General features: G+C 39.5%; 12 protein-coding genes across 12 annotated transcripts; 7 read left to right on the forward strand and 5 right to left on the reverse strand.

Moving 5' to 3' along the window:
• Window positions 1–326: 326 nt before the first annotated feature.
• IZH3 (Izh3p) lies at window positions 327–2336 on the forward strand (the record flags this gene model as incomplete). Its single annotated transcript, XM_022818719.1, has 1 exon — window positions 327–2336. The coding sequence occupies one exon, from the start codon at window positions 327–329 to the stop codon at window positions 2334–2336; it is 2010 nt and encodes a 669-aa protein (XP_022675357.1).
• A 569-nt stretch (window positions 2337–2905) lies between these two features.
• SDO1 (guanine nucleotide exchange factor SDO1) lies at window positions 2906–3649 on the forward strand (the record flags this gene model as incomplete). Its single annotated transcript, XM_022818720.1, has 1 exon — window positions 2906–3649. One exon carries the CDS (start codon window positions 2906–2908, stop codon window positions 3647–3649), a length of 744 nt encoding a protein of 247 aa, XP_022675358.1.
• Window positions 3650–3700: 51 nt separating this feature from the next.
• On the reverse strand, window positions 3701–4186 carry IRC25 (Irc25p; the record flags this gene model as incomplete). Its single annotated transcript, XM_022818721.1, has 1 exon — window positions 3701–4186. One exon carries the CDS (start codon window positions 4184–4186, stop codon window positions 3701–3703), a length of 486 nt encoding a protein of 161 aa, XP_022675359.1.
• A 274-nt stretch (window positions 4187–4460) lies between these two features.
• Window positions 4461–6080, forward strand: YEH2 (sterol esterase 2; the record flags this gene model as incomplete). The annotated part of the gene is made up of 1 exon (XM_022818722.1): window positions 4461–6080. One exon carries the CDS (start codon window positions 4461–4463, stop codon window positions 6078–6080), a length of 1620 nt encoding a protein of 539 aa, XP_022675360.1.
• Window positions 6081–6523: 443 nt separating this feature from the next.
• Window positions 6524–7957, forward strand: SOF1 (rRNA-processing protein SOF1; the record flags this gene model as incomplete). The annotated part of the gene is made up of 1 exon (XM_022818723.1): window positions 6524–7957. The coding sequence occupies one exon, from the start codon at window positions 6524–6526 to the stop codon at window positions 7955–7957; it is 1434 nt and encodes a 477-aa protein (XP_022675361.1).
• Window positions 7958–8388: 431 nt separating this feature from the next.
• PSR1 (phosphatase) lies at window positions 8389–9675 on the reverse strand (the record flags this gene model as incomplete). Its single annotated transcript, XM_022818724.1, has 1 exon — window positions 8389–9675. One exon carries the CDS (start codon window positions 9673–9675, stop codon window positions 8389–8391), a length of 1287 nt encoding a protein of 428 aa, XP_022675362.1.
• Window positions 9676–10448: 773 nt separating this feature from the next.
• POM34 (Pom34p) lies at window positions 10449–11762 on the forward strand (the record flags this gene model as incomplete). Its single annotated transcript, XM_022818725.1, has 1 exon — window positions 10449–11762. The coding sequence occupies one exon, from the start codon at window positions 10449–10451 to the stop codon at window positions 11760–11762; it is 1314 nt and encodes a 437-aa protein (XP_022675363.1).
• Window positions 11763–12002: 240 nt separating this feature from the next.
• On the reverse strand, window positions 12003–13025 carry MEU1 (S-methyl-5-thioadenosine phosphorylase; the record flags this gene model as incomplete). The annotated part of the gene is made up of 1 exon (XM_022818726.1): window positions 12003–13025. The coding sequence occupies one exon, from the start codon at window positions 13023–13025 to the stop codon at window positions 12003–12005; it is 1023 nt and encodes a 340-aa protein (XP_022675364.1).
• Window positions 13026–13561: 536 nt separating this feature from the next.
• Window positions 13562–13858, reverse strand: COX17 (copper metallochaperone COX17; the record flags this gene model as incomplete). Its single annotated transcript, XM_022818727.1, has 1 exon — window positions 13562–13858. One exon carries the CDS (start codon window positions 13856–13858, stop codon window positions 13562–13564), a length of 297 nt encoding a protein of 98 aa, XP_022675365.1.
• Window positions 13859–14964: 1106 nt separating this feature from the next.
• On the forward strand, window positions 14965–20742 carry CYR1 (adenylate cyclase; the record flags this gene model as incomplete). Its single annotated transcript, XM_022818728.1, has 1 exon — window positions 14965–20742. The coding sequence occupies one exon, from the start codon at window positions 14965–14967 to the stop codon at window positions 20740–20742; it is 5778 nt and encodes a 1925-aa protein (XP_022675366.1).
• Window positions 20743–21019: 277 nt separating this feature from the next.
• Window positions 21020–21613, reverse strand: SYS1 (Sys1p; the record flags this gene model as incomplete). The annotated part of the gene is made up of 1 exon (XM_022818730.1): window positions 21020–21613. The coding sequence occupies one exon, from the start codon at window positions 21611–21613 to the stop codon at window positions 21020–21022; it is 594 nt and encodes a 197-aa protein (XP_022675367.1).
• Window positions 21614–22080: 467 nt separating this feature from the next.
• DRS1 (putative ATP-dependent RNA helicase) lies at window positions 22081–24360 on the forward strand (the record flags this gene model as incomplete). The annotated part of the gene is made up of 1 exon (XM_022818731.1): window positions 22081–24360. The coding sequence occupies one exon, from the start codon at window positions 22081–22083 to the stop codon at window positions 24358–24360; it is 2280 nt and encodes a 759-aa protein (XP_022675368.1).
• Between the last annotated feature and the right edge of the window lie 54 nt (window positions 24361–24414).

Genomic DNA, 24414 nt, shown 5'->3' on the forward strand with positions numbered 1-24414 from the left:
CTTTGTTTTGTTTGTTTGCCGGCATTCATTCAGCTCGAAGCCGCAATGGGCGCTGTAATCTGTGCGTGAAAAAAAAAAAAAAGAAGAGACGTTCAAATATATACATAGTATACATAAAGACGCAAGTATGCACTCCAGACTTATATGGAAAGTGAAAAGTGAAAAGTGGTCGAGTATATATTAGTATACTTTACGGAGTGGTAGAGAGAGCGTGTCAAGTGTCAAGAGTCAAGAGTCTAGTGTGTACTATTAGAGCTTGGGTTTTGGATTCGAGGCCAAAAGGGTTTTTTCGCTTTGTTTTATTTTTTTCTTTCTTTATTTGATTGATGAAAGTTGTGATGCCCGTAGTCGAAGACGTAGCGGTGATTGGTAGTGGTTTAGAAGAAGACCATCATTATGGCGATGAAATGAGAGGGAAAACGAACTCAGAACAAGAGTATGTTGCATTGACGAGGCTTGCGAGGTTCATCCAGGCAGCTAACCAGAAACTGGATCGGTTGGAGAGCGTGCTTCCCTCGAATCCGGTGTCTAACACGACGAATTTGCCTAGGAAAGGGTTCAATATGCTACGTCAACGTGGACGCCGGTTTTTCAGATGGAACAATAGCAGGGCTATTGAGGCTGAAGAGGGTGGTGTTGGGGAGCAGACGTTGGTAGATCTGATCAATTCGCCGGATGCTCCTGCTTTTTACAAGTTTTTGAAGCGAACCACGGAGGAGTTGGGAGCGGTGTTGCCCGATAGCGATGTGGAAACGTTATTTGCGGAAGAGTTCGAGAAGAACCTGGGGAAGAACCGGGCGTCGATCACGTTGCCGTTGGCGAAGTTCTCGCAGATATACGAGGACCACTTTACGTCGAACTCGACGTCGTGCACGTCGAGCTCGACGACGCTGCACTCGTCTGCGAAAGGGTCTACGAGGTCGTCTTCGCGGAACTCGACGAAGCACTCTTCGCGCAGCGGCAGCGACGAGGGGACAGCGTCCGGGTCTGTTTCTCCTACGTGGTCGCATGCGAACCTGGCCTCGCAGCAGAGCCAGCAACAGCAGCTCTTGTCGACCGGATTGTCCACTATTTCCACAACCACATCAACAACAATAACCAGTAGTAGCACTACGGCATTTGCACTGGATGCGATCCGTGCTGATGCTCAAGAAGCACAGAACACAGAGTCACAGTGCGCAGAGCTGCCTGACTCGTTCTACGCCGGAAACGTAGAAGAAGTTGACCCGCTGCAGGTAATCCAAACACTGGATTTCTTGGACAAACACCTCGACTTGTTCATCGAGGATCCCTCCTCCATCAAAACTACTATACAGTTCTACAACTGGGAAAACGCACGCGATACAGGTCGCAAAAGACACTTGCACTTCTACGAATTGCCCTTCCCATGGAGAGAAAACAGATACATTATCAACGGCTACAGATTCTACGATTCCCATTTCAAATCACTGCTCTCGGTCGTCAACTGGTACGGCTGGCACAATGAGACTTTGAACATCTGGTCCCACTTATTCGGTGCCTTTTACATCGTGTACCTGTTGCTCGTGCAGTTCCCATCGACAAAAGTTTACCAATCGCATGAAGTGCCCATGTTTGGCAAAATCATGGTTCAGGTTTTCCTTGTGGCAGGACTCAAATGTCTCATTTCGTCCTCCATTTGGCATACTCTAAATGGTACGTGCTGCTTATCACTGAGGTCAAAGTTCGCGTGTATTGATTACACCGGTATAACCGTGTTAATAACGGCATCTATACTGTCCACGGAATTCGTGTCCGTTTACAACGTTGCCACAGATTCGCTTTCCAACTCGATGATAGTGTACATGTCGCTATCTTTATGCTTAGGGGTGTTCGGATCCGTTATGAACTGGTCTCCCAATTTCGACAGGCCAGAATCAAGACCGTTCAGAATCGCATTTTACGTCGTATTAGCAGGGCTAGGTATGCTCTCATTTATTCATTTAACTATTGCTCATGGTATCGAGCAATCTTCCCAGTTCTTCCATCCATTGTGGAACAAATCATTGATATGGTACCTCATCGGTGTCGCGTTTTACGGATCATTCATACCAGAACGCTGGAGAACAGATGTCGAGCTTGATTGTGATATTCCAACAAACGCAGAACTATGCTCCAACCTCGATATCCTAACGAAACACAAACATTTACATTTTAGAGACGTTCCATCGAAGAAGTCTAGAACTGGTTTCTTTTCTCTATGGTGGGTAGATTACGTCCTCTCATCTCATACAATATGGCATTTATTCGTGCTACTCGGAGTTATTGGTCACTATAACTCCTTGCTTGACATGTTCGAATTAAAGTGGCATTTGTAAAGAACTCTAGTTATGACATCCAATCTTCAAATTCCAATTCCGGATAATTTTCCCCTTCTGTAAATACTGAGAAACCTTTCGTCGGTTCAAATTCTCATTGCATAACTAATGACTTCCTCGACACATTGAAAGGACCAATTAGATGGAAAGTCAGGTTTATTTCAACTCCATTTTATTATCTTATACTTTATTTCATTCTATTTTATTTTTACTTCCCCACTGACTTTCCAAGATGATAAACTAAAAATAATAGACGATCTGTAATCTATATTTCTATAAAAATTCAAAGATTCCCACCATTTAACGAAGTATGATGTTCTTGTTACAACAATGACGCTCGGTCTATGATATCTGCACCATCAAAAACCTTCCCATCTCATTCATTCTTCCTTCTCACAATGTAGGAAAAGAGCTGTTTCTTAGGAAGAAAAGAAAAAAATTAAGCCTGACAGAAAATCTCATCTCATCGCATCTACAATCAAGTAACATTAGTACATAAGTCGCAAATGATATGATGTTAGTTTTATTAGGAATGATACTGTTTACCCTAGACTACCAAGACAACTAAGATGGCAGTAATCAATCAGCCTTCGGGCCAGATCAAGTTGACAAACGTTTCTATGGTGAGGCTCAAGAAAGCCAAAAAACGGTTCGAAGTTGCTTGCTACCAGAACAAGGTTCAAGACTACAGAAATGGAGTTGAGAAGGATTTAGATGAGGTGCTTCAAATCAACCAGGTGTTTTTGAATGTATCTAAGGGTCAGGTGGCTTCAAAGGAGGACCTTCAAAAGGCTTTCCAAACTACCGATGTTGATGCCGTGATTAAGGAAATCATTTCAAAGGGTGAAATTCAACTATCAGAGAAGGAAAGACAGCTACAGCTCAACAAAATCAACAATGAGATGTTGACTATTATCAGTGCTAAATGTATCAATCCAAATTCCAAGAAGAGATATCCACCTACAATGATCCATAAGGCTCTCCTCGAGTTGAAGTTTAATGTTGTGGTTAACAAACCTGCAAAATTACAGGCTTTGGAGGCTATCAAGCTATTAGTATCCAAGCAAATTATCCCAATCGTCAGATCCAAAATGAAGATCAAGGTCGATGTCAGTTTGGAAACTCAGGGATCCACGGAACTAATTGAGCAGTTGAACAATATAATAAAGTCTGCTGACGTAAACAAATCCGAAACATCGTACTCCATCGTGGGCCTCATTGATCCAGTCGCATACAGAGAACTAGTAAACATGTGCAACGGAAAAGCAACCTTACAGGTATTGGACATGGCAGTGATCGAGGATACTAAATGAGTGATTTTTTCTCTCTCTTACTGTATATACTTTATTCTATATTAAGATTATTCATTCATAAGCCTCTTTTATGGCTGCAAGCAGAAATATCAACTTCTCGAACGATTTAACCTCGGATTTTCTCCACAATTTTGTGCTTAATGTAATGACATAATCAGATGGAAGTCCCTGCTGTCCACCGAGTCTGGGGATAATCACTCTATCATATAACTGGGCTATTTGTGTGCAGATAATCGGGATCTTCATGTCGTTCGAATCGCCTAATTTCGTTATGACGTCGTAATGAGAAAGAGGGTCGCGCACAGGAGCATAATCATCAGCGAAGTCTCCCCCTTCGTTTCCAAAGTCCAATGCCAACTCCTGCTCCTGGTTCCCAAGCCCCTTCGATTTCAATTCATAAGTAGAATCCATCTCGCCATTGTAACGGATCTGCACAACTACTTTATTCTCATAATGACTAGCAAATATCCCCAGCTCTCCTGGAAAGTCACTGAAGACTTCGCTGTCCAGTTCTTTAACATGTTCAACAAACTTCATCTGAACCACAACCTCAATCCACTATCGCTAGTGTGGGCTTTTACAGACTACTTCCGCTCCCCAATTTTCTTCTAACCTATCTCATCTCGTATAGTAGTTTTTTTAAAGCAAACGAAATTCTTTAACATCAACAAACAATTTACGACGATCAGACACATCGGGACAATTTTTGTGTATCTGACATTATCATCTGTTCGAAGCTATTAGGAATCAATAACACCGTCGTTTTACTAACTAGTGCATGAGAGCTCTATAGATCCGAGATAGGTACGACATGGAGTTAAGACCGCCGTATTTTAGCAGGTTTATTAGAGTGAGTAGTGAAAGTGTACAGAGAACAGGCCGATTCAGCATGGTACAGAAATGGTATCACACGATCACATCACGGTTGATTACCACGATGTTTTTGACAGTGCTAATGATATGTGCTATCTGGCATAACTTCCTCACGTCGCATATATTTAAACGGAAACAGCGGGTGGTGTTAGATCCTCGAGATACACGTCCAGCAAATGTGATCACACCGCAAACGACCAGCCATTCTCATATGATGCATCGACACACACAGTCATTCAGTTCATCTGCACCCATTGAGGTTGATGTGGAAGTGGATGATGTGAATAATATTGAATATGATCGGACTATCACAAGGCGCATTAAAGCCAGAGACACAGATTTCAATCCCTTTGCAGATGTACTGTCTGGAGAAGATTTGAAACTTGTGCCAAACCTTCAATACTACTACTCACAATACAATATTGTAGTGGACGAGTATGAGGTCACAACAAAGGATGGATTTGTCCTAGAGCTTTGGCATCTTAGAAAAAAAGATGAATCTGAATTTAATGACAGATATCCTATTCTTATGTTGCATGGTCTTTTACAAAGTAGTGGTTCCTTTGCCTCGGCCGGCAGGAAATCCTTGGCATATTATGTACATGACTCAGGATACGATGTTTGGTTGGGCAACAACCGTTGTGGGTTCAAGTCTAAATGGGATAGAGAAAAGCTTGCTCCAAACGGGGAGTGGGATTGGGATTTGAATACCATGACAAGATATGACTTAGAAACTCTTGTTGATGCTGTTCTCGAGAAGAAGCAACATAAATTTGAAAAGCTATCATTGATAGCCCATTCTCAGGGAACAACACAGGCATTCATGGGTCTTGTAAATGAGGACGATATTTACAAGGACACGGATTTCAGATTAAGCAGTAAATTGGACAATTTCGTTGCTTTGGCTCCAGCAGTTTATCCTGGACCTTTGTTGGACGAAAAGTTGTTCGTTAAATTCATGGCAAAACATATAGATAACAAGTGGGTTTTTGGTGATAAATCTTTCGTTCCATTGATGATGGAAATGAGGGACATCATGGCTGGTCACAAAATCTTTTCCTTTTTATCATATGTGATGTTCAACTTTTTATTCAACTGGAACGACATTTTATGGGATAGACCACTTCGGGATAGACATTTTCTTTTCTCACCAGTTCATATATCAGTGAAACTCATGCAATGGTGGCTCAGTTTGGATCCTCTGAAGTCAAGTTTTAAAACTTTTGCTGAAGATATGTTCCCGGATGTCAAGACATGGTTCCCAGTTCACTCTGAAAGCACCAGCATGGATGAACATCTACATAAGAATGAACATAAGCCCGTCACCCAAGACTGGCCCAAAATTCTGTTATTTATACCAAGACAGGATAGACTTGTTGACGGTGAACGACTCATCAACCATTTCATTAATCACGAACCCCATTCCATTTTCAAGATTTGGTATATCGACGAATACTCACACCTAGATGTTCTATGGGCTGGAGATGTGATTGAAAGAATCGGTAAACCAATGCTCGAAAACATGTACTTCCCAGAACAGCATTCAGCAACAAACTAATATATCAATACATATTACAGACTACTTTCATGAAATTCAACACACTAATTATGCCTCCTTACAATTTCTTGTTTCAAAAATATTTAGATATAAGCAACATTTGTAATTATTACCTTAGAACTCTACTACAGTTAGAGCGAAACGTTTCACACCCTATCATTTTAATTTACCTACATGATGCGTCTGTTTCCTATCTCTTCGCAGACATAAGGTGTTCTCTCTTCACTCTCAAATTAGTATTTCTTTTTCTATTTTTTTTAAAAGTTTCAATACAAAATTTGGCTCATCTCATCTCATCTCATCGCAAATCTATTTCATGCATACACAAGCACAACGAGTGTGCTATTTGAGAGCTGTAGTGTTACGTATTGTTAACTGAATAGAACTACTACAACACTAGGTTTCAGAAACATCATTTAACTTTTCAAGAAACTTTAGGCGGAATGAAGATCAAAACTATCAGCAGAAGTGCAGACGACTATGTTCCTGTAAAGAGCACTCAAGAATCACAACTGCCTCGTAACTTGGATCCAGCTTTGCATCCATTCGAAAGAGCCAGAGAATATACAAAAGCTTTAAATGCAACCAAACTCGAGAGAATGTTTGCAAAACCATTTATTGGTCAATTAGGTTATGGTCATAGAGATGGTGTTTATACTATTGCAAAGAACTATAACGTGCTTAATAAGCTTGCTACTGCGAGTGGTGATGGTATCATTAAATACTGGAATATGTCTACTAGAGAAGAATTGAGTTCGTTTAAAGCACATTATGGTATGGTAACAGGGTTATGTGTGACTCCTTTACACCTATCTCCTCAAAGGGAAAACTTCATGTTATCCTGTGGTGATGATAAAACTGTAAAGTTATGGTCCGTTAACTCAGATGACTTTGCTAATGTCAAAGATGATACTAGATTGAATAACGAACATGGTATCATCAAGACTTTCCATGGTGAGCATGCATTCCAATCCTTAGATCACCACAGACAAAAATCTAACTTTGTTACTGGTGGTGCTCAGATAGAACTTTGGGATACTAATAGGTCCAAACCAATTTCAAACCTTTCTTGGGGTGCAGACAACATAAATCACGTTAGATTCAATCAAAACGAAGTTGATATTTTAGCAAGTACGGGTAGTGATAATTCTGTGGTACTTTATGATTTAAGAACCAATTCTCCAACTCAAAAAATTGTTCAAACAATGAGAACGAACTCTATTTGTTGGAATCCAGTGGAAGCCTTCAACTTTGTGATTGCTAATGAAGATCATAACGCGTACTACTACGATATGAGAAATATGTCTAGGGCCCTACACGTGTTTAAGGATCATGTCAGTGCTGTCATGGATGTTGATTTCTCACCAACAGGTGACGAAGTCGTAACTGGTTCTTACGATAAGACGATAAGAATTTATCAAGTCAAACACGGTCACTCAAGAGAAATTTACCATACAAAGAGAATGCAACATGTGTTCCAAGTGAAGTACACTATGGACAGTAAATATATAGTAAGTGGTTCAGATGATGGTAACGTTAGACTATGGAGAGCTAAGGCATGGGAGAGATCAAATGCTAAGAGTACCCGTGAAAAGAATAAACTAGAGTATGATGAAAAGCTCAAGGAGAGATTCAAACACATGCCAGAAGTCAAGAGAATAAGTAGACACAGACATGTTCCTAAGGTTGTTAAGAAGGCTCAAGAAATTAAGAAGATAGAAATCGATTCGTTGAAGAGAAGAGAGAGAAACGAAAGAAGAACACGGAAAGATATGCCCTTTGTACCAGAGAGAAAGAAACAGATTGTCGGTACTGTTTTCCAGTACGAGGATAAACAAAAGGACAATTCTAAATCTACCAATTCAGATGATGAGTAGACATATTAATTAATTTCAGTATTATATATAATTATAACTTGTAACGTTAATAATCTCGGTATAATTTTCAATACTCCTCCATTATTGCCTCAACTATTAATGTACTTTCCATTAGTAAATCAACGGAAACAGCTAAAAACTTTAACTCTTTAACGATGGGGAATTTTTTTTTTTTTTTTTTTTTTAGTTTTTGACATATTGTAGAATACAGGATTATTAGTGGAAGTAAGAGAAAATTAAGGTAAAAAATAAAAATGTGAACATAATAAGAACCAGCCTTACTTGCTCAAAATAATATGTTGAGTAATAGTAGTACTATGAGTCTATCAATTTATTTTTTTTTCTGTTTTTGAAATGTTAACGTTTACAATGGCACTGCTAAGGGGGATGAAAAAAGAAAGAACAACGTTAAATGGTCAAAAGATCCATTATTAAATTGTTACATCCAAAATTTTCCCCACATCCGGTACTCTTTCTTGGGCTAAATCTTCCAGTAGAGGAATTATATCCAAAAGTTCATTGTCATGTGCATCAGAAAACCAGGATGAAATTGGAATAGCATGCTGAGGATGGAAGATGTATGAAGCTGGGTATTTGTCTAAGATAATCATGTCAGATAACGGTCTACCAATTTGAGATAGATTCTTGATATAGTTGCCATCGTAGTTGTAGCACGAGTCTCTGAATAATCTATGGTGGATAGTCTTTTCCTTATCCAAGATATCCAATAAGGGATCACCATATCTTGAAACACTTGCAGTAAAGACAACGACTTCATAAAGTTCACTAACACGTTTCAAAAATTCATCGACTCCAGGTCTCTTGATAACATAAACGTTGTGGACTTGATTATCAATTTCTACTGGAATAACGAAGTCTGCTGTACGGAGGTACTTGAAAGAAGAATGAACCAAAGTTTCATCCAGATCTAAAACCAAACATTTTTTGCCCTTAAATTGTTCAGTTTTGGGCAAAAGTAACGTATTAACACCAGGGGCATGTGCCTGATCAGGTTGTAGTAATGATAAGTCTAACAGGTCTCCTTCATCGTAGTCGGCATTAACCATGTCTATATCACTAACCCCTTGGCTTTGAATACCTTCAGAGTCTTCAGCACTGCTAGTATGTTCTGTTTCATGGACAGTAGTAGTAATTTCTGGTGGCGCTGCCTGACCTGCCGACACTGCTGTATCTGCAGTTGTGCCAGTACTGTTATCTGATTCTGCATTATACACCAACAGAGTCTGTTTCTCATCGGCCTTGATGTCATCATCGTCATCGTCATCATCTGCATCCATGTCAACATCAACATCCATAGCTGCATCATCACTGCTCGAATCATTTGTGATCTCACTAGAGTGAACAACCTGCTCTGCTACGGCAGGTGCTTTACTCTTCTCAACAGGCACGCTTCCATAAGCACGTTTGATCTTTGTCGTGCCTTTCTTGGCGAGATGCATCTCAGCTGTCGAATTCGATAATGTGGTGTGTACAGCTGATTGTCTAGTATTAGTAGAGTGAAGCCCAGTATGTGCACTACTCCTTTTCTTATTTGTACGGGAGGGGCTTCCTGACTTGTTACTTTTGCTCTTCTCTAAATTCAATCCAGTGCCACTCTTGGAGTTGTGATTATTACTTGTAACTGAATTTTTACTCTTTTGTTTCTTGGAACTCTCAGAATCGCTTGAACCACACAATAAAGAGGTGATAAAGCCCATAACTCTCTAAAATCCTCCTATCTAATCCAACCTTCTCCTGTCTTAAAAAGTTTAAAACCAAAAAACTCAATACAACAACAAATCGAAGATAAATGTAACAACAAACAATACCGTCGCCGCTAGATCCTATCAACGCAACAATCTTATTATGTCGAAAAGAAATCGACCAATACCTCTCGCAACTCCTTTCCAAACGTCAATCAATAAATTACGTTGACTCTGAAGCTGTCAATTAATACAAAAAAGCAACCAATGATTGATAGTGGTTCACCTCTGCACTTTTCCCAAGCACAACAACTAGTACAACCTCAAGCACAAACTCGAGAACAACAAGAATGAAGTACTGTCAATAAATGGTATTCTGCTCTTCGGAGTTTATTCTAACTTATACCACTTACAAGAAAACTGTTATATATCATTAAACAATCCAAATTTCTACCTAGCTTTATTTTGTTTCACCGACTAGACATGTTCTTTCGATAAAGAAAAAAAAAAAGCTTTTTAAATTTTTATCGATTTATTCGTTACCCGGAAACCGACTGCCTTTCTGCAAATTTGGGCTTTCCCGTTTTTTTCAAATTCCTATTTGTTTTGGTTTACCCGCATCAACATGGCATTTGGTAAAATAGCACTTTTAAGACTCTACCTGTCCTTCATTCAAGCCAATGAATAAGAAGTTGTACTTCTCTTGAGGGATGTTACTGAATAATAGCTAACAGACATTCCAAAGTGCTAAATACCTATAATAAAGGCAAGGGGATAAATATCAAGAAATGAATGATGGAATATCTGCTCCCGGAACGCCGGTGAAAAACTTTCAGACACCTAGTAGACCATTAAGTCAACAACAGTTTCGATCATTGAAAGAGAAGGCAGCGAAGCAGTCGCCATCATTGTATAAATTCAAGGTTCTAAGTGACCCTACGAAAAAGTCTGGACTCGGAAGCTCAGAAATTGCGAAACAAAGTGCCCAGAAAACTGTTCCTGAGAGCGATTCGTCGTTATTTGAGAGATCTGTGTTTTCTGGAAGAAGGGAAAAATCTTCGGATGGTGGGTTGATTGGACATCTATCTAAAGACAGGAGTCGGTTAGAAAACAATATAAAACAGCATATTCCTCCTAAGGCCAAAGTTCTTCTCTCCAAAGTTTCTTTGAAGTCGCATGAACAGCCCAGAACATCGTTACAGGCGGAGTCAAGTTCCAGTTCCGACCTTTTGCCTGATGAAGCCCCACCTACTGGGAACGAAACTACGAAATGGGACGGATCTGAGGGCCAGCTAACGGACTTTGAAAACCCTGCATTGGCTGTGTTCACGTCCAGGATGGTGAACAAGGAACTGGAGATGAGGCGTTTACTAACGAATATCGTGTTAGCCTTGATTTGGAATCTTATAAGCAAGTTCGTTATGCTGTTTTTCCAATACACTAAAAAAGGTGCCCAGCTGCGAGACGAGATACACCGCTTGGTGCTAAAATACGTGGTTTATAAAATATACCCTCAGGCGCACGTTCAATCAATATGGTTTCAGTTGCTTTCGTGGCAATGCATCACCAGCGTTTTCCATTTGATTGTGCTATATAATATTGGTGTGTGTCTGTGGAACTTATTAGTGAAGGCACAAAACCTTGATATGTCTGATTTGAACCTCACTGAACATCAAAAACGCTTGCTAGGTATCATTGATGACCATGCAACTACAGCAAACTCCACAGCACCTGCTACTGGCGAAAGACTGTCAAACAATAAGCCCACTGGCAAGAATGTACACAATACGTTTGTGAATGATGCAGATTCTAAGGCTGGCCATAAGCCATTTATTTTCAAATCTCTACAAACCCCAACAAAGATGCGTGAAGAGCAATACTCTAGTAGGAATGAAATTGGCGGTCAAAACCACGTTTCGTTTTCGGTTCAGCCGAAGAAAGTAAACGCTTTTGGGGTACAATCTGTAGATGCCACTTCTATGACTCCGATGAGATCTCTTCCATCAATTAGGTCACAGCGCCAAGAGATCCGTCCAGGTTACATACCAAGTAACAGGTACACATATATGATGGACTCTCCTAGCTCAACAAGAAAACTTTGAGGCCTTTACGAAGTTGATTGAAAGCCTTGTCATTTATTAATCAGCATGCATATCATAACTTTATTACATATAGAGAAGTGTATAATAATTTAGAAGAAGAACTAAACCAATATAATTAGTTAAGCGAGTAAAGGAAGCTACCACATAATGTACAGAAAGAATGTTTAATTAAGGTCCTAACAGCATCGCCATCATCATTCATGCTAAAGGTTTGGTTTTTAATTATTTGACTGTTATTATTTACCAGTGGTTAGGGAACAAAAACTTGAGCTTGGCCAGAGTTTCCTTCGACATGGCCTCTGGCTTGGTCGAAATGGAAAACTTCATCATATCGCGCAACCCATCACCATTCTTCATGAAGACAGGAAGCTCCTTAGCCATCTCAACAATAACCTTCGATGCCAAGTGGTTGGCGTTCTTGGCGTTGTTTTGCAAGTTCCCAATGACGGTTTGGACAGAGACTTGCTCCTCTTCGTCTCTCCAGGCGTCGTAGTCGGTAGACATACACACCATTTGGTAAGGAATTTCACATTCACGAGCAAGCTTTGCTTCTGGAATCACACTCATATTGATAACATCACCACCAAGCAAACGGTACATCTTCGATTCAGCTCTGGTAGAGAATTGCGGACCTTCCATACAAACAACGGTCAATTCCTTGTTGTAGTGTAACAGACATGGTTCTGCGGAGTCAGGGTTTTCTAACACATCCTGGAACTGGTATATATAGTCAGCGAATGACTTAGAGAATGGCTCGCCAAACATAACGTGACCCACCAATCCTTCATCGTTGAAATATGAGGATTCTCTGATACCTTTAGTTCTGTCGATGATCTGTTGTGGTAGGACAAAGTCTCTGGGCTTGATTTCCTGTTGCAAGGACCCTACAGCACTGAACGACAAGATCGCCTTAGTGCCCAGATGTTTCAAAGCAGCAATGTTGGCCCTGAATGGGACCCTTGTAGGTGGGAACTCATGGTTCACGCCGTGTCTGGCAATGAAGGCCACGTGAAAGTGCTCAGTCTCATCGGATTTCACACGAGACACCGTAATAGGAGACGAGGTTTGACCCCATGGGGTCTCCATTCTTGGCAAAATGGCAATCGGTTCCAAGCAGTCTAGCTTGTACAACCCAGTACCACCGATGATTCCTAGATCGATGGTTCCTTCAAAAGTCTGTGGTAACTCAGCAGATTTGGTGTTGGTCATTGTAAACTTGTAGAATTTCGGTATTGCTTTGAATCCTCGAATGAATATCCTCATACACTATCAAGAAAAGAACGGTCTTGTCACTCCTACTCCAATCTTTCCAAGTCACTTTACTCTAGCGATGGTGCGGTATAAACAGCTTCTTCACATGCCTGAGCCTGACAAGGTTACACTGACCGTGCTTCGAATCTCGACGGAACCCTCTGTAGTTTCTTTTTGCTCTCCAGAAAACTAAACAGAGAGACACATTAGACTAGACAAGAACAGACTAGACGCACTAGACGCACTAGACCGTCTGTTTGGTATCACTCGGATGCTCCCCGACACCAGAGAATTTCACGCCAACTCCAACTCCAATACCACCCACCACCACCACCCTTTACCATATGGTATCATATACCAGAGCCAACATCCGTTCACGTGACCTGATCTCCCACAGAGACATTCACAGTAACTAGTGCATCGTTATTTTACCTATATACACGATTTCTCACGCTATACACCATATATGAATAAATAGACGTCTTGGAAAGTAGGGCGCAGGTCTCCCGAGTCCCAAATACGAGACAACACCCGCCATTTCACCCTCTTTAAATGTCAAACCCGTAGCCCTTCATACAGGTCTTGTACTTGGCAATAAGCTCATCACACTTGCCGTTGTCCTGGCCATTGAACAAAAGACATTCATCTCTGGCCTCTTTCTCTGGCTTGCACACACAACATGGCTTTGGCTTGGAGGCTGCTGTTTCTGTTTGAGTTTGGGCGTTTGTGTTGGTAGTTTCAGGCATTGTATTGTGTCTTGGTATGTATGTGTTGCTTGATTTCTTGTCTAGCGAAAGCGATTCCGGTCTTTGTTGTACATTGTTCATTACTAAGTGTGTAAGCATTACTACTATATTTCAAATTTCAAGGTGGGCCGGCCGGCGGTGCTGTAGCCTGTAGCCTGGCCTGTAGCGTTTGTTCGTTTTTTTTTTTATTTTTTTTTTTTTTCTAATGTCCGAGATAAACCATTACCCGGCCAAAGGAAGGGCTATGGAAATTCCGGGTATTGCCGTGCCGTAGCGTGCCGAGTCATGCCGAGGTGTCTCGGAAACGAAGCGACAGCGACACATAAGCACCGACGACGATCCTCCGAGCAAGAAAAACTGAGAGGGAAAGGAGCCGTTCCGTGCCGTGGGGCTCCACCGCACGCACGGTCTTAATTACCTGTGGTGATATACTGCTATTTATACTTAGAGATATTGGTTTACTTACGTAGGCATGTAAGCACATAATCGGGATAGAGAGACACACGGACAGAAACACACACGCAATCTAACCGGTACAAAACTGAGAAAAAAAACCGGGTATAATGCATGCATGATGAATGGGCCAATCGAGACGACTTATATGCACATTGGCCACCGTTCCAGCACAAGTGAACGGAAGCGAAGCGATGATCCGGATAAATTTGGGTTCTGTTTTCGTCTCCTTTTTTTGCTCCTTGTGTGATTAGTATGGCAGTCACATAAGAAAGATGTTCTGCCATTAAGGGGAGCAGAGGATTTCATTGAAAATTTCTCTTTCGATGGTAGACGAAAAAAATAATGAATGATGATGAATGAAGGAAGATAATAAATAAATATAATAAAGTAGAAGTATATCACTTGTGAAAGGGGAGAGAGGTGTAGTTAGAGGAGAAAGGAGATAGGTATATACAAGAGACGGAATTCGAACTGAGAAAGACACCGAGTATAACTATTTTTCTTAAATTTTGATAAAAACTTGAGTGAAATAGGAATTGCGTGTGTGTGTATACATATTTCGTCTTCTATTAGTGCAATTTCTTTGTTTTAGAGTTTTGTTTTTAAAGAGAGGCTTTTTTATAAAGTCATAGCGCGTGTCTAGTCTGGAATTTACAGCTAAGTGGCGAGCACCTGGTAATTGAGGTTCTTAAAGTTGAGAATATCTATCTAATTTTTGTTTTACGGTTATATCTGGTATACTGGCCGTTATGGATAGCAGCAATTCTAAAGAGCAGGATCCAATCCAGGATCAACAACATGTTGATTCATCATCTACTGCGGGGCAGAATGTGAGGGGCTCGGATGGAGGAGGGAATGCCACGGACAGGAGTTCGCATAGTCAGACTACGGATGATAATGTTCATGATTCTAATGTATGGCACAGTTATTCGAATGATGTTCCTACGTTCAAGCTGGATTACACTATCGATGCAGCTGGTAATTCTCGTGTTCCCGAGAAAAAGGGATTCCATTCTGCAATAGGACGGAATGCGGGATCCTTTGCGCATAATCCTCGCCCACCTTTGAGCAGGCCAGTCAAGCCTTCGTTCGAGAGGTCGAAAACTGCGAATCTATCGCCCGCTTCCCCTAGAGCCGGAGGGCAAAACTTGCCACATTTATCAAACCTTTCCCGGACTACGAGTGCTCTGTCGATGTCGAGCATGGCTTCTCACCATCAGTCGAAGGGCAACCTGAAACCTTCTCGTGCAAGTACTTTTTTCAAAAAGCTCACTAGCAGAAAGTCATCGCTAGCAGGCCAGACTGCTCCATCAGATTTAGACACTGTGTCGATTAATGATGATAAAGTATACACAACAGACGGCGACATTCCACTACCGCAGCAACAGCATTTCCACGCACCACCTACAAGTGCCTTGAGAAGGAAAATGAGCACTTTCATTCACGGTTCTGGAAATATGACTAGCGTATCGCCATTCACGGCTCTACATGGTCCCACCTCGAAGGCTGGCACGTCAAAGTCGAATTTACTATTAGTCTCTAATTCAGAGAGCCGGAGAGGATCAACTTCAAGTGCAACAACAACAGTGAGTAACACTTCAAATCTAAATGCCAATTCAAATCCTCAACACAGCGGAAGTCAATTAACAAAGAACACCGCTGATACTGACCTGATCAGGACAAGGTCAAGATCATCGCATGAGGCAACAAGTAAAAAAAGTAGCGCAAATGATATATTCGGTGTTGATTTGAACTTGCAAAACCTTTCGGATATGACAGATGTGGTAGTTAATATGGCACCCTCTGTCCCGGTTACTGCCAGCAAAATAGAAACACCGGCTCCACTAACACCGAACGAGAAAAACGAAGCGAATGCTGCAGCTAGAAAACAATGGACCGCCCCAGAATCCTGGGATGTGGACGAAACGGTTGGTTTGGATGTAAATAAGATCAGAGAGAAGCACAAAAACTCTAAGACACACAATCAAAAGACAAAAAATCGCCATAGAAAGCATCACAAACTTGATGGAAGTCAGAAAAACATGTCCAAAAAGCTTGTCGATCATAGGAAATCGGAAGCTGTGATTCCACATGTTCATCACCACGATTTCGAGGAAGATGCTTTATCTCCTCATACATCGTCAACTGCAAAGGGCTCCGATGATCTTTCTCTGAGCTTGTCAAGGACGTTAAGTTCGGAATGCGAATGTTGTAATACTATATCTCCTAACGGAGAAGATGACTCTGATATAACATTAGACACCCAATCAGGTAGTTTCGATGAAGTTGATTCAGATAAGAAGTCCTCGAGACCTGGCTCTCCTTTGCCACAGACGAAAATTGAACAATATTCACAGATCGATGGTGAAACAGAATTTGAAGAACATATGCTCGAAAAGTATTACAGTGATCTATCGGATATTGATCAAACAAAGAAATATGCAATTAGAATCTTCAACGTTGATGACACATTCACCACCCTTTCTTGTCATCCTAATACTACAGTAGCTGAACTCATCCCCCAGATCAAGAAAAAGTTTAATATTCACCAAGGAAATTTCCAATTATCTTTGAAGGTTGGTAAACTTTCCAAGATTTTGAGTCCGACTGCTCACCCAATTCTGATTCAAATAAAGCTATTATTATTAAATGGTTATAAGAAAAGTGATCCGCTTCATATATTAGGTTTAGATGACGTTAGTTTCGTGTTCAGTTTCAAATTCCATCCTGTTACTACGTCTCAATTGACTGCTGAGCAACAACAAAGACTTTCAAAGGGTGATTTTATTCATGTTGATTTGAGAAATATGGATCTCACGACACCACCCATTATATTCTACCAACATACTTCAGAAATTGAAAGTTTGGATGTTTCAAATAATGCAAACATTTTCTTACCCATTGACTTTATTGAAAGTGCCGTCAAGTTGTCAAGTTTGAGAATGGTAAATGTTAGAGCTTCAAGATTTCCTGCGAACATCACTGAAGCATGCGATTTGGTTTCTTTAGATTTGGAGAGAAACTTCATAAAACGTATCCCCGAGTCCATCTCCAATTTGTCCAATCTAACAATTTTGAATCTTCAGTGTAATCAATTAGACAGACTTCCATCAGGATTCAAAAACTTAAAGAATCTACAACTATTAGATATATCATCCAATGTTTTCACGACTTACCCTGAAGTGGTCAACAAGTGCACAAACCTTTTACAAGTGGATATTTCCTATAATAAGATTTCGTCAATTCCTTCCAGCATAAATCAATTAACTAACTTGGCTAAAATGAACTTATCCAACAACAGAATACAGGCAGTGCCTGATCTCTCTGGAATGACAAATTTACGGACGTTGAATCTCAAAAATAATCGAATTGCATCAATTAAGTCCAATGCTCCGAACTTACAGAATTTGTTCTTGACCTCAAATAGGATATCTGTATGGGAGGATTCATTACCTAAATTGAGAAGTTGTGATTTGACAGAGAACCCTGTAACATCATTTGATTATAGAGGAAATGTGCTGTCCAACTTGACTAGTCTATCTTTGAACAAAGCAAAACTATCTAGTTTACCAATTGAGTTCTTAAAAACATTACAGAAGCTTGAAAAACTTGAGCTAAATGAGAACAATTTAACAAGTCTACCTCCTCAGATAAAATATCTTAAGAAATTGGTCCATCTCTCAGCTGCTAACAACAAGCTCGATAGCGTACCGAATGAAATCGAATTTTTAACCAATCTCAAGTCACTTGATTTGCATTGTAATAATATTAGTAATTTACCAGCTCAAATCTCAAAATTGGAGCTGACAACGCTAAACATTTCTTCAAATTTATTAGGATATGACGCAGGCTTCAATAACTACGCTGAGAGTCCGCTATCTAAATCATTGTTGTTCCTCAATGTGGCTGACAATAACCTCAGCGCGGAAATGCTTCCTTTGTTCAATTACAACAACAGATTGAAAATTATTAATTTATCGTACAATGACATTTCTGATATTTCTTCATTGAATCTTCCAACATTAACAGAGTTATACCTTTCTGGTAACAATATTACTAGTCTACCTGGAGAAATCTTCCAAAGAATGAAAAGTTTAAAGGTTATTATGCTCAATGGTAATAAATTGATGTCTCTACCTTCTGAGCTTTCGCAATTAACCAATCTAACTGTTCTTGATGTCGGATCGAATCAATTAAAATACAACATATCTAACTATCACTATGATTGGAACTGGATGCATAATCACAATCTAAAATATCTAAACTTTTCCGGTAACAAAAGGTTCGAGATTAAATCCATGATCGGGGCAGATACTAAAACTGATCTCTCAGATTTGACAATCCTACGTCAATTAAAAATTCTCGGTTTGATGGATGTTACTATGAAAACATCTAAAGTCCCTGACGACGGCGTTAATTTCCGTCTAAGAACAACTGGATCTATGATAAATGGCATGAAGTATGGTGTTGCTGATACTCTAGGTAAGAAAAGTTCAGTTTCGACTAGAGATATTAAATATGAAAGATTTAGAGGTAAGGATGACCAGTGTCTTTTCTGCTTATACGATAGCGTGAATGAAAACTCTACTTCTGGTCATAAAATTTCTCAGATTGTCAGAGATATTTATGATAAGATTTTGTCCAGATCTTTGGATAAATATGGGGATGATACAGATGAAAATATCAGAACAGCCTTAAGATTCAGCTTCTTGCAGTTAAACAAAGAAATTAACAGTATGGTAGTTTCAATGGAAAATGGCTCAAATCATGCAGAGTTGACCTCTGTAGACTTGTTAAGTGGTGCATCTGCAACAGTGGTTTTTTTCAAAGGTGATTCTGTTTACACGGCAAATATTGGTAATATTAGAGCGATTTTGGCAAAGAATAATGGTGATTACGAAATTTTAACAAGGTTGCATGTTCCAATCAAAAGAGATGAATACGAAAGAATCAGAATTGCAGGTGGTTATGTCAACAGTAATAAGTTGGACGGTGTATCGGATGTTTCCAGGGCTGTGGGTTTCTTTGACTTACTGCCACATATTCATGCTTCTCCTGATATTTCGGACTTTAAATTGACATTCTCAGATCAGATGATTATAATCGCTTCACATAATTTGTGGGATTACATAAACTATGAAACAGCGTCAGATATTGCCCGTGAAAATGGTTCTGAGCCTATGTTAGCGGCAGAAAAATTGAAAGACTATGCAATCAGTTACGGATGTACGGACAAGGTAACTGTTGTATGTATCAGTCTCGAGAAGGGTGCAACACAAACGAACAGGTTCAATATTAGTAAAAAAGATTTATTATCAAGAAAAAACGCCTTTGAAGATACTTCATTGAGAAGATTACAACCAGAAATCCCACCTCCAACAGGAAACGTGGCTATAGTTTTCACAGATATTAAAAACTCTACTTTCATATGGGAACTGTTCCCTGATGCCATGAGAACTGCAATTAAAACACATAATGATATTATGAGAAGGCAATTACGTATATTTGGAGGTTATGAAGTGAAAACGGAAGGTGATGCATTTATGGTTGCATTCCCAACACCTATTAGTGCATTAGTTTGGTGTTTGAGTGTCCAACTGAAGCTTTTAGAAGCAGAGTGGCCAGGTGAGATAACTTCGATAAGAGATGGTTGTCTAATCACAGATACAAATGGGAATAAAATATATCAGGGACTTTCAGTTCGGATGGGAATTCATTGGGGCTGTCCTGTCCCTGAAGTGGATGTTGTTACTAAAAGAATGGATTATCTTGGTCCTGTTGTCAACAAAGCTGCCAGAGTGTCAGGTATTGCCGATGGTGGACAAGTAATGTTAAGTAACGATTTCATGGTTGAGTTCAATAAAATTTTGAAATATCATCAACAGGTTGCTGAACAAAATACACCTTTAGATAAGGCGTATGGTGAAGATATCGTGGGTGAAGTCTTGGAGAGAGAAATGCATATGTTGGATTCAATAGGATGGGTATTCATTGAGCTCGGAGAACAAACTTTGAAAGGTTTAGAAACAAAAGAACATGTCACAATTGCCTATCCAAAATCCCTCGAATCAAGACATACCTTGGCAACACAAGATCAAAAGAACAGTGTCATATCCGATGAATTCTTATTCCAGATTCGTTCAGTTTCTAACAGATTAGAAACCATTCTCTCATCTGTCCAAGGAGGAATAATTGGTCTTGATGGGACTATGAATGGCCAGTATACGACATTTGATACTCATACGAAGCAAGCCGTGATGAAAAAATCTTCTGAAGCGGACCTGTTATCCTTTTTGGATCACTTAGTCACTCGTATTGAATCATCTGTTGTCCTAATGAATATGAGACAGCAAATTCAAGGTGGACTGCTCATCTATAAACCGAATGAGCAAAAGAAACAAAAGTCTATATTCGAGTTATTAGATGATGTGTTAGCAAAGGTAAAAAGTCTCCCTCAAGAAGATGTGAGTTCTGAAAACACCGAAGGAAATAATATTTCAGAAGTGGACACCAACTCTCAAACATAAAATTAGAGCGTCCTTTCGAACAATATCAGTATATATTAACGAAAGTAAATATCCAACATCAACTTAATATATATATAGTTTTCAAAGTTTACAACAAAACATTTAGATTTGTTCACGATGTTTTAGTATTTAAATGTCGCTACGACATGTTTATCACTAAGTATATACAGATTTTTATTCATAAATCAATTAAACGCAATGAGAACATTCGTATGTTATGTCTTAGTTTAGTCATGAAAATTGTAGTATTCGTTGGCGACAAAAAGCGATAAATATCTTACTTCTGCGCTTCCAAATCTCTTAGTTCAATATTTCCTGTTAGGGGCTGCGACGCTGGTTGACTTGAAGGTGCGGACACACTTTCGGTATCAACCATGCCTTCAAAAAACGTATCCTTTAGTTCTCTCCATCTAGTAAACCAAGTACCAAGGAAAACTAGTATTAGTGTAGAGAGGAATTGAAGAACAAACCATGCTAATGAAGGAAATAGTCCTGTGTGTGTCCATACAACCACCAAGTTGATTGCGTGGATAGTTATAGCAAAGTCCCACGCAAGCTTGCTTCTGCCCACAATAACGGTCAAAAAGAATACACATATCAATGAGTCGATTAACCAAAGGGCGGATAGAGAGATCCCAAATGAGTTGGAGAAATCTATATCTTGCCAAGTGAATAGCCATTGTTTCAAGTTTATGTCATATCCGCACAACGTAGCCCAACCGTAGAATAATACCGCTGCCGTTAGGTAATAAAACATCTGAAGCAAAATTATTTGTATTACTATTTTACCAGGAGATTGTGATTCCTGTTTGAATATTTCTGAGGGCATAAGTTCCCTAGGAACGCGTAAATATCGTCTTACTGAAGCCATTGTTTCTATGTTGCCTTTCGTACCTATATTTATTATGCTATCTAGAGTAGCTTTGATAGCGTTATATTGAAATTCAATTGTTTATAAACAACAAACTGAACAATCTTTCTAAACATATCACTCTTCTTTAAAAGGTCTGATTTAAGGTCTGACTGGCTATATGCATCTTAAAGTTGAATGCTCTAATTTCAAATGTGAGAACTTAGGGTTACCCTATTTTGGTGATAATTTTTTTCAAAAGAAATTTTTGAAGAAATTGTGTATCTTATAGGCGATGAGATGAGATGCGATGAGCTAACTTTGAATTAAACATAAACGGTTCTTGAAGAACAGTTAGAAAGGCTATTCAGGCAAGTGCATTTTGTTAATTTTGGTGTTGAAACTTGTGAAAGGGGTTGTTCTAATCTTTTACAATAAGCACTCTTGATAACAGAAGACAACCAACAAACGATAATACTCGTAGAAAGATGGTTGGTAAAAAGTTCAAGGCATTTGGTGATTTCGTTCCAACAATAAGTGATAGTGAGGAAGATATTCCTGATTTAGATGCTTCTGACGACGAGTTGCAAAAAAAGCCAGTCAAAGCCAGTAAAAATAGCAAGAATAAAGGGAAGAAAGGGAAAAAGAACACTGGGCAGGATCTTGATGAAGATGTCCATGAGGACTTAAATCCAGAATTCCAGTTTTCTGTTGACGGTGCCGAAGTCACCACAAATTTTGAAGGTTGGGAGTTCTTGGGGGATGATAAGACGGATGCTCCTGAAAAGAAAGATGTTGATTTAGATGGTATCATTAGAAGAAAAGGTGGTTTGATTAAAATGGCTGCTGCTGGCAGTGAAGAAGAAGAAGGTGAGTCTGCGGAAGAAGAAGAAGAAGAAGAAGAGGAAGAGAGTGATAAGGAAGAAGTCAACAATGATTCCGATGATGATGAATTGGCTTTGGATGGTTTCGGAATGGGTGCTATCAAAAAGACCAAGGAATCTACTGAAGATGATGAAGAAAATGAAGAAGAAAACCAAGAAGACTCAGATGAAGAAAATGATGCAGAGGGAAGCGACGAAGATGTTGAAATGACCCAAAATGATCTAGGAAGAGGTAAGTTTAATGAAGAGGAAGAAGTTGAGGACTCTCCTGAGGAAATGGCCAAATTTTATGCACCAGATGATGAAGGTGATGATGCAAAGAAGACTGTTCACAAGACTTTCAATAGTTTGTCATTATCCAGGCCGGTATTAAAGGGTCTCTCCTCTTTAGGGTATACTAAGCCATCTCCAATTCAAAGTGCTGCTATTCCTATTGCATTGCTAGGTAAAGATATCATCGCAGGTGCTGTCACCGGTTCCGGTAAGACAGCTGCTTTTATGATTCCGATTATCGAACGTTTGCTATACAAGCCAGCGCAAATCGCATCTACCAGAGTTATTGTGCTAACTCCAACACGTGAATTAGCAATTCAAGTCTCTGATGTTGGTAAAAATATAGCCAAATTTGTTAACGGAATAACTTTCGGTCTAGCAGTTGGTGGTTTAAACTTAAGACAACAAGAACAATCTTTGAAAACTAGGCCGGACATCGTTGTTGCAACTCCAGGTAGATTCATTGATCATATTAGAAATTCTCCAAGTTTCAGTGTTGATGCTGTTGAGATTTTGGTTATTGATGAAGCTGATAGAATGTTGGAAGACGGTTTCCAAGAGGAATTGCAAGAAATCATGTCCTTGATTCCTAGTAAGAGACAAACTTTGCTATTTTCTGCTACTATGAACTCCAAGATCAAACAATTAATTTCTTTATCATTGAAGAGACCCGTTAGAATTATGATCGATCCTCCAAAACAAGCTGCTGCTAAGTTGACACAAGAGTTTGTTCGTATACGTAAGAGAGATCACTTAAAACCTGCTTTACTCTACCAATTAATCCGTAAATTGGATAGTGCTAGTCAAAAAAGAATTGTCGTATTTGTTGCTAGAAAAGAAACAGCCCACAAATTGAGAATTATTCTTGGTCTCTTAGGTATGCAAGTGGGTGAATTGCATGGTTCCCTAACGCAAGAACAGCGTTTACAATCTGTCAATAACTTCAAGTCTTTACAAGTCCCTGTTTTGATCTGTACAGATTTAGCGTCCAGAGGTTTGGATATTCCAAAGATTGAGGTAGTCATCAATTATGACATGCCAAAAACTTATGAAATTTATTTGCATAGAGTTGGTCGTACAGCAAGAGCTGGTAGAGAAGGTCGCTCCGTCACATTCGTTGGTGAATCATCTCAAGATAGAAGTATTGTCAGAAGTGCTCTAAGGTCTGTAGAAGAGAATGCAGACAGTGGAAAGGCATTGAGTAGATCCGTGGATTGGGTTCAAGTGGAGCAAATAAATAGCTTGGTTGAATCAAAGAATGAGGTTATAGAAGAAGTTCTAGATGAAGAAAAACAAGAAAAGGAAATTTTGAGGGCTGAGATGGAACTTCGTAAGGGTGAAAATATGTTAAAGCATAAAGAAGAGATCAGTGCAAGACCAAGAAGAACTTGGTTCCAATCTGAATCTGAGAAGAAAAACTCAAAGTTGCTACAAATTCTTTCTAAGAACAAGAAGCCAATGAATAGTAAAAAGAGAAAACAACAAGAAGCTTTAGCTGAAAGACCTCGTTTATATAAAAAGACCAAAAAGGATCGTATGGAATACCAAGAGCTCCAGTTCAAAAAACAATCCAAAGCTCCTGCTAAGAAGGGAAAGAAAGGAAAGAAATAATATCTTTGCTTTACCTAGCCTTTATCCATACTTTAATCCGCATATTTTTTATTG

The sequence above is a fragment of the Kluyveromyces marxianus genome, chromosome 3 (assembly GCF_001417885.1).
Source record: "Kluyveromyces marxianus DMKU3-1042 DNA, complete genome, chromosome 3".
NCBI lineage: Eukaryota > Fungi > Ascomycota > Saccharomycetes > Saccharomycetales > Saccharomycetaceae > Kluyveromyces > Kluyveromyces marxianus.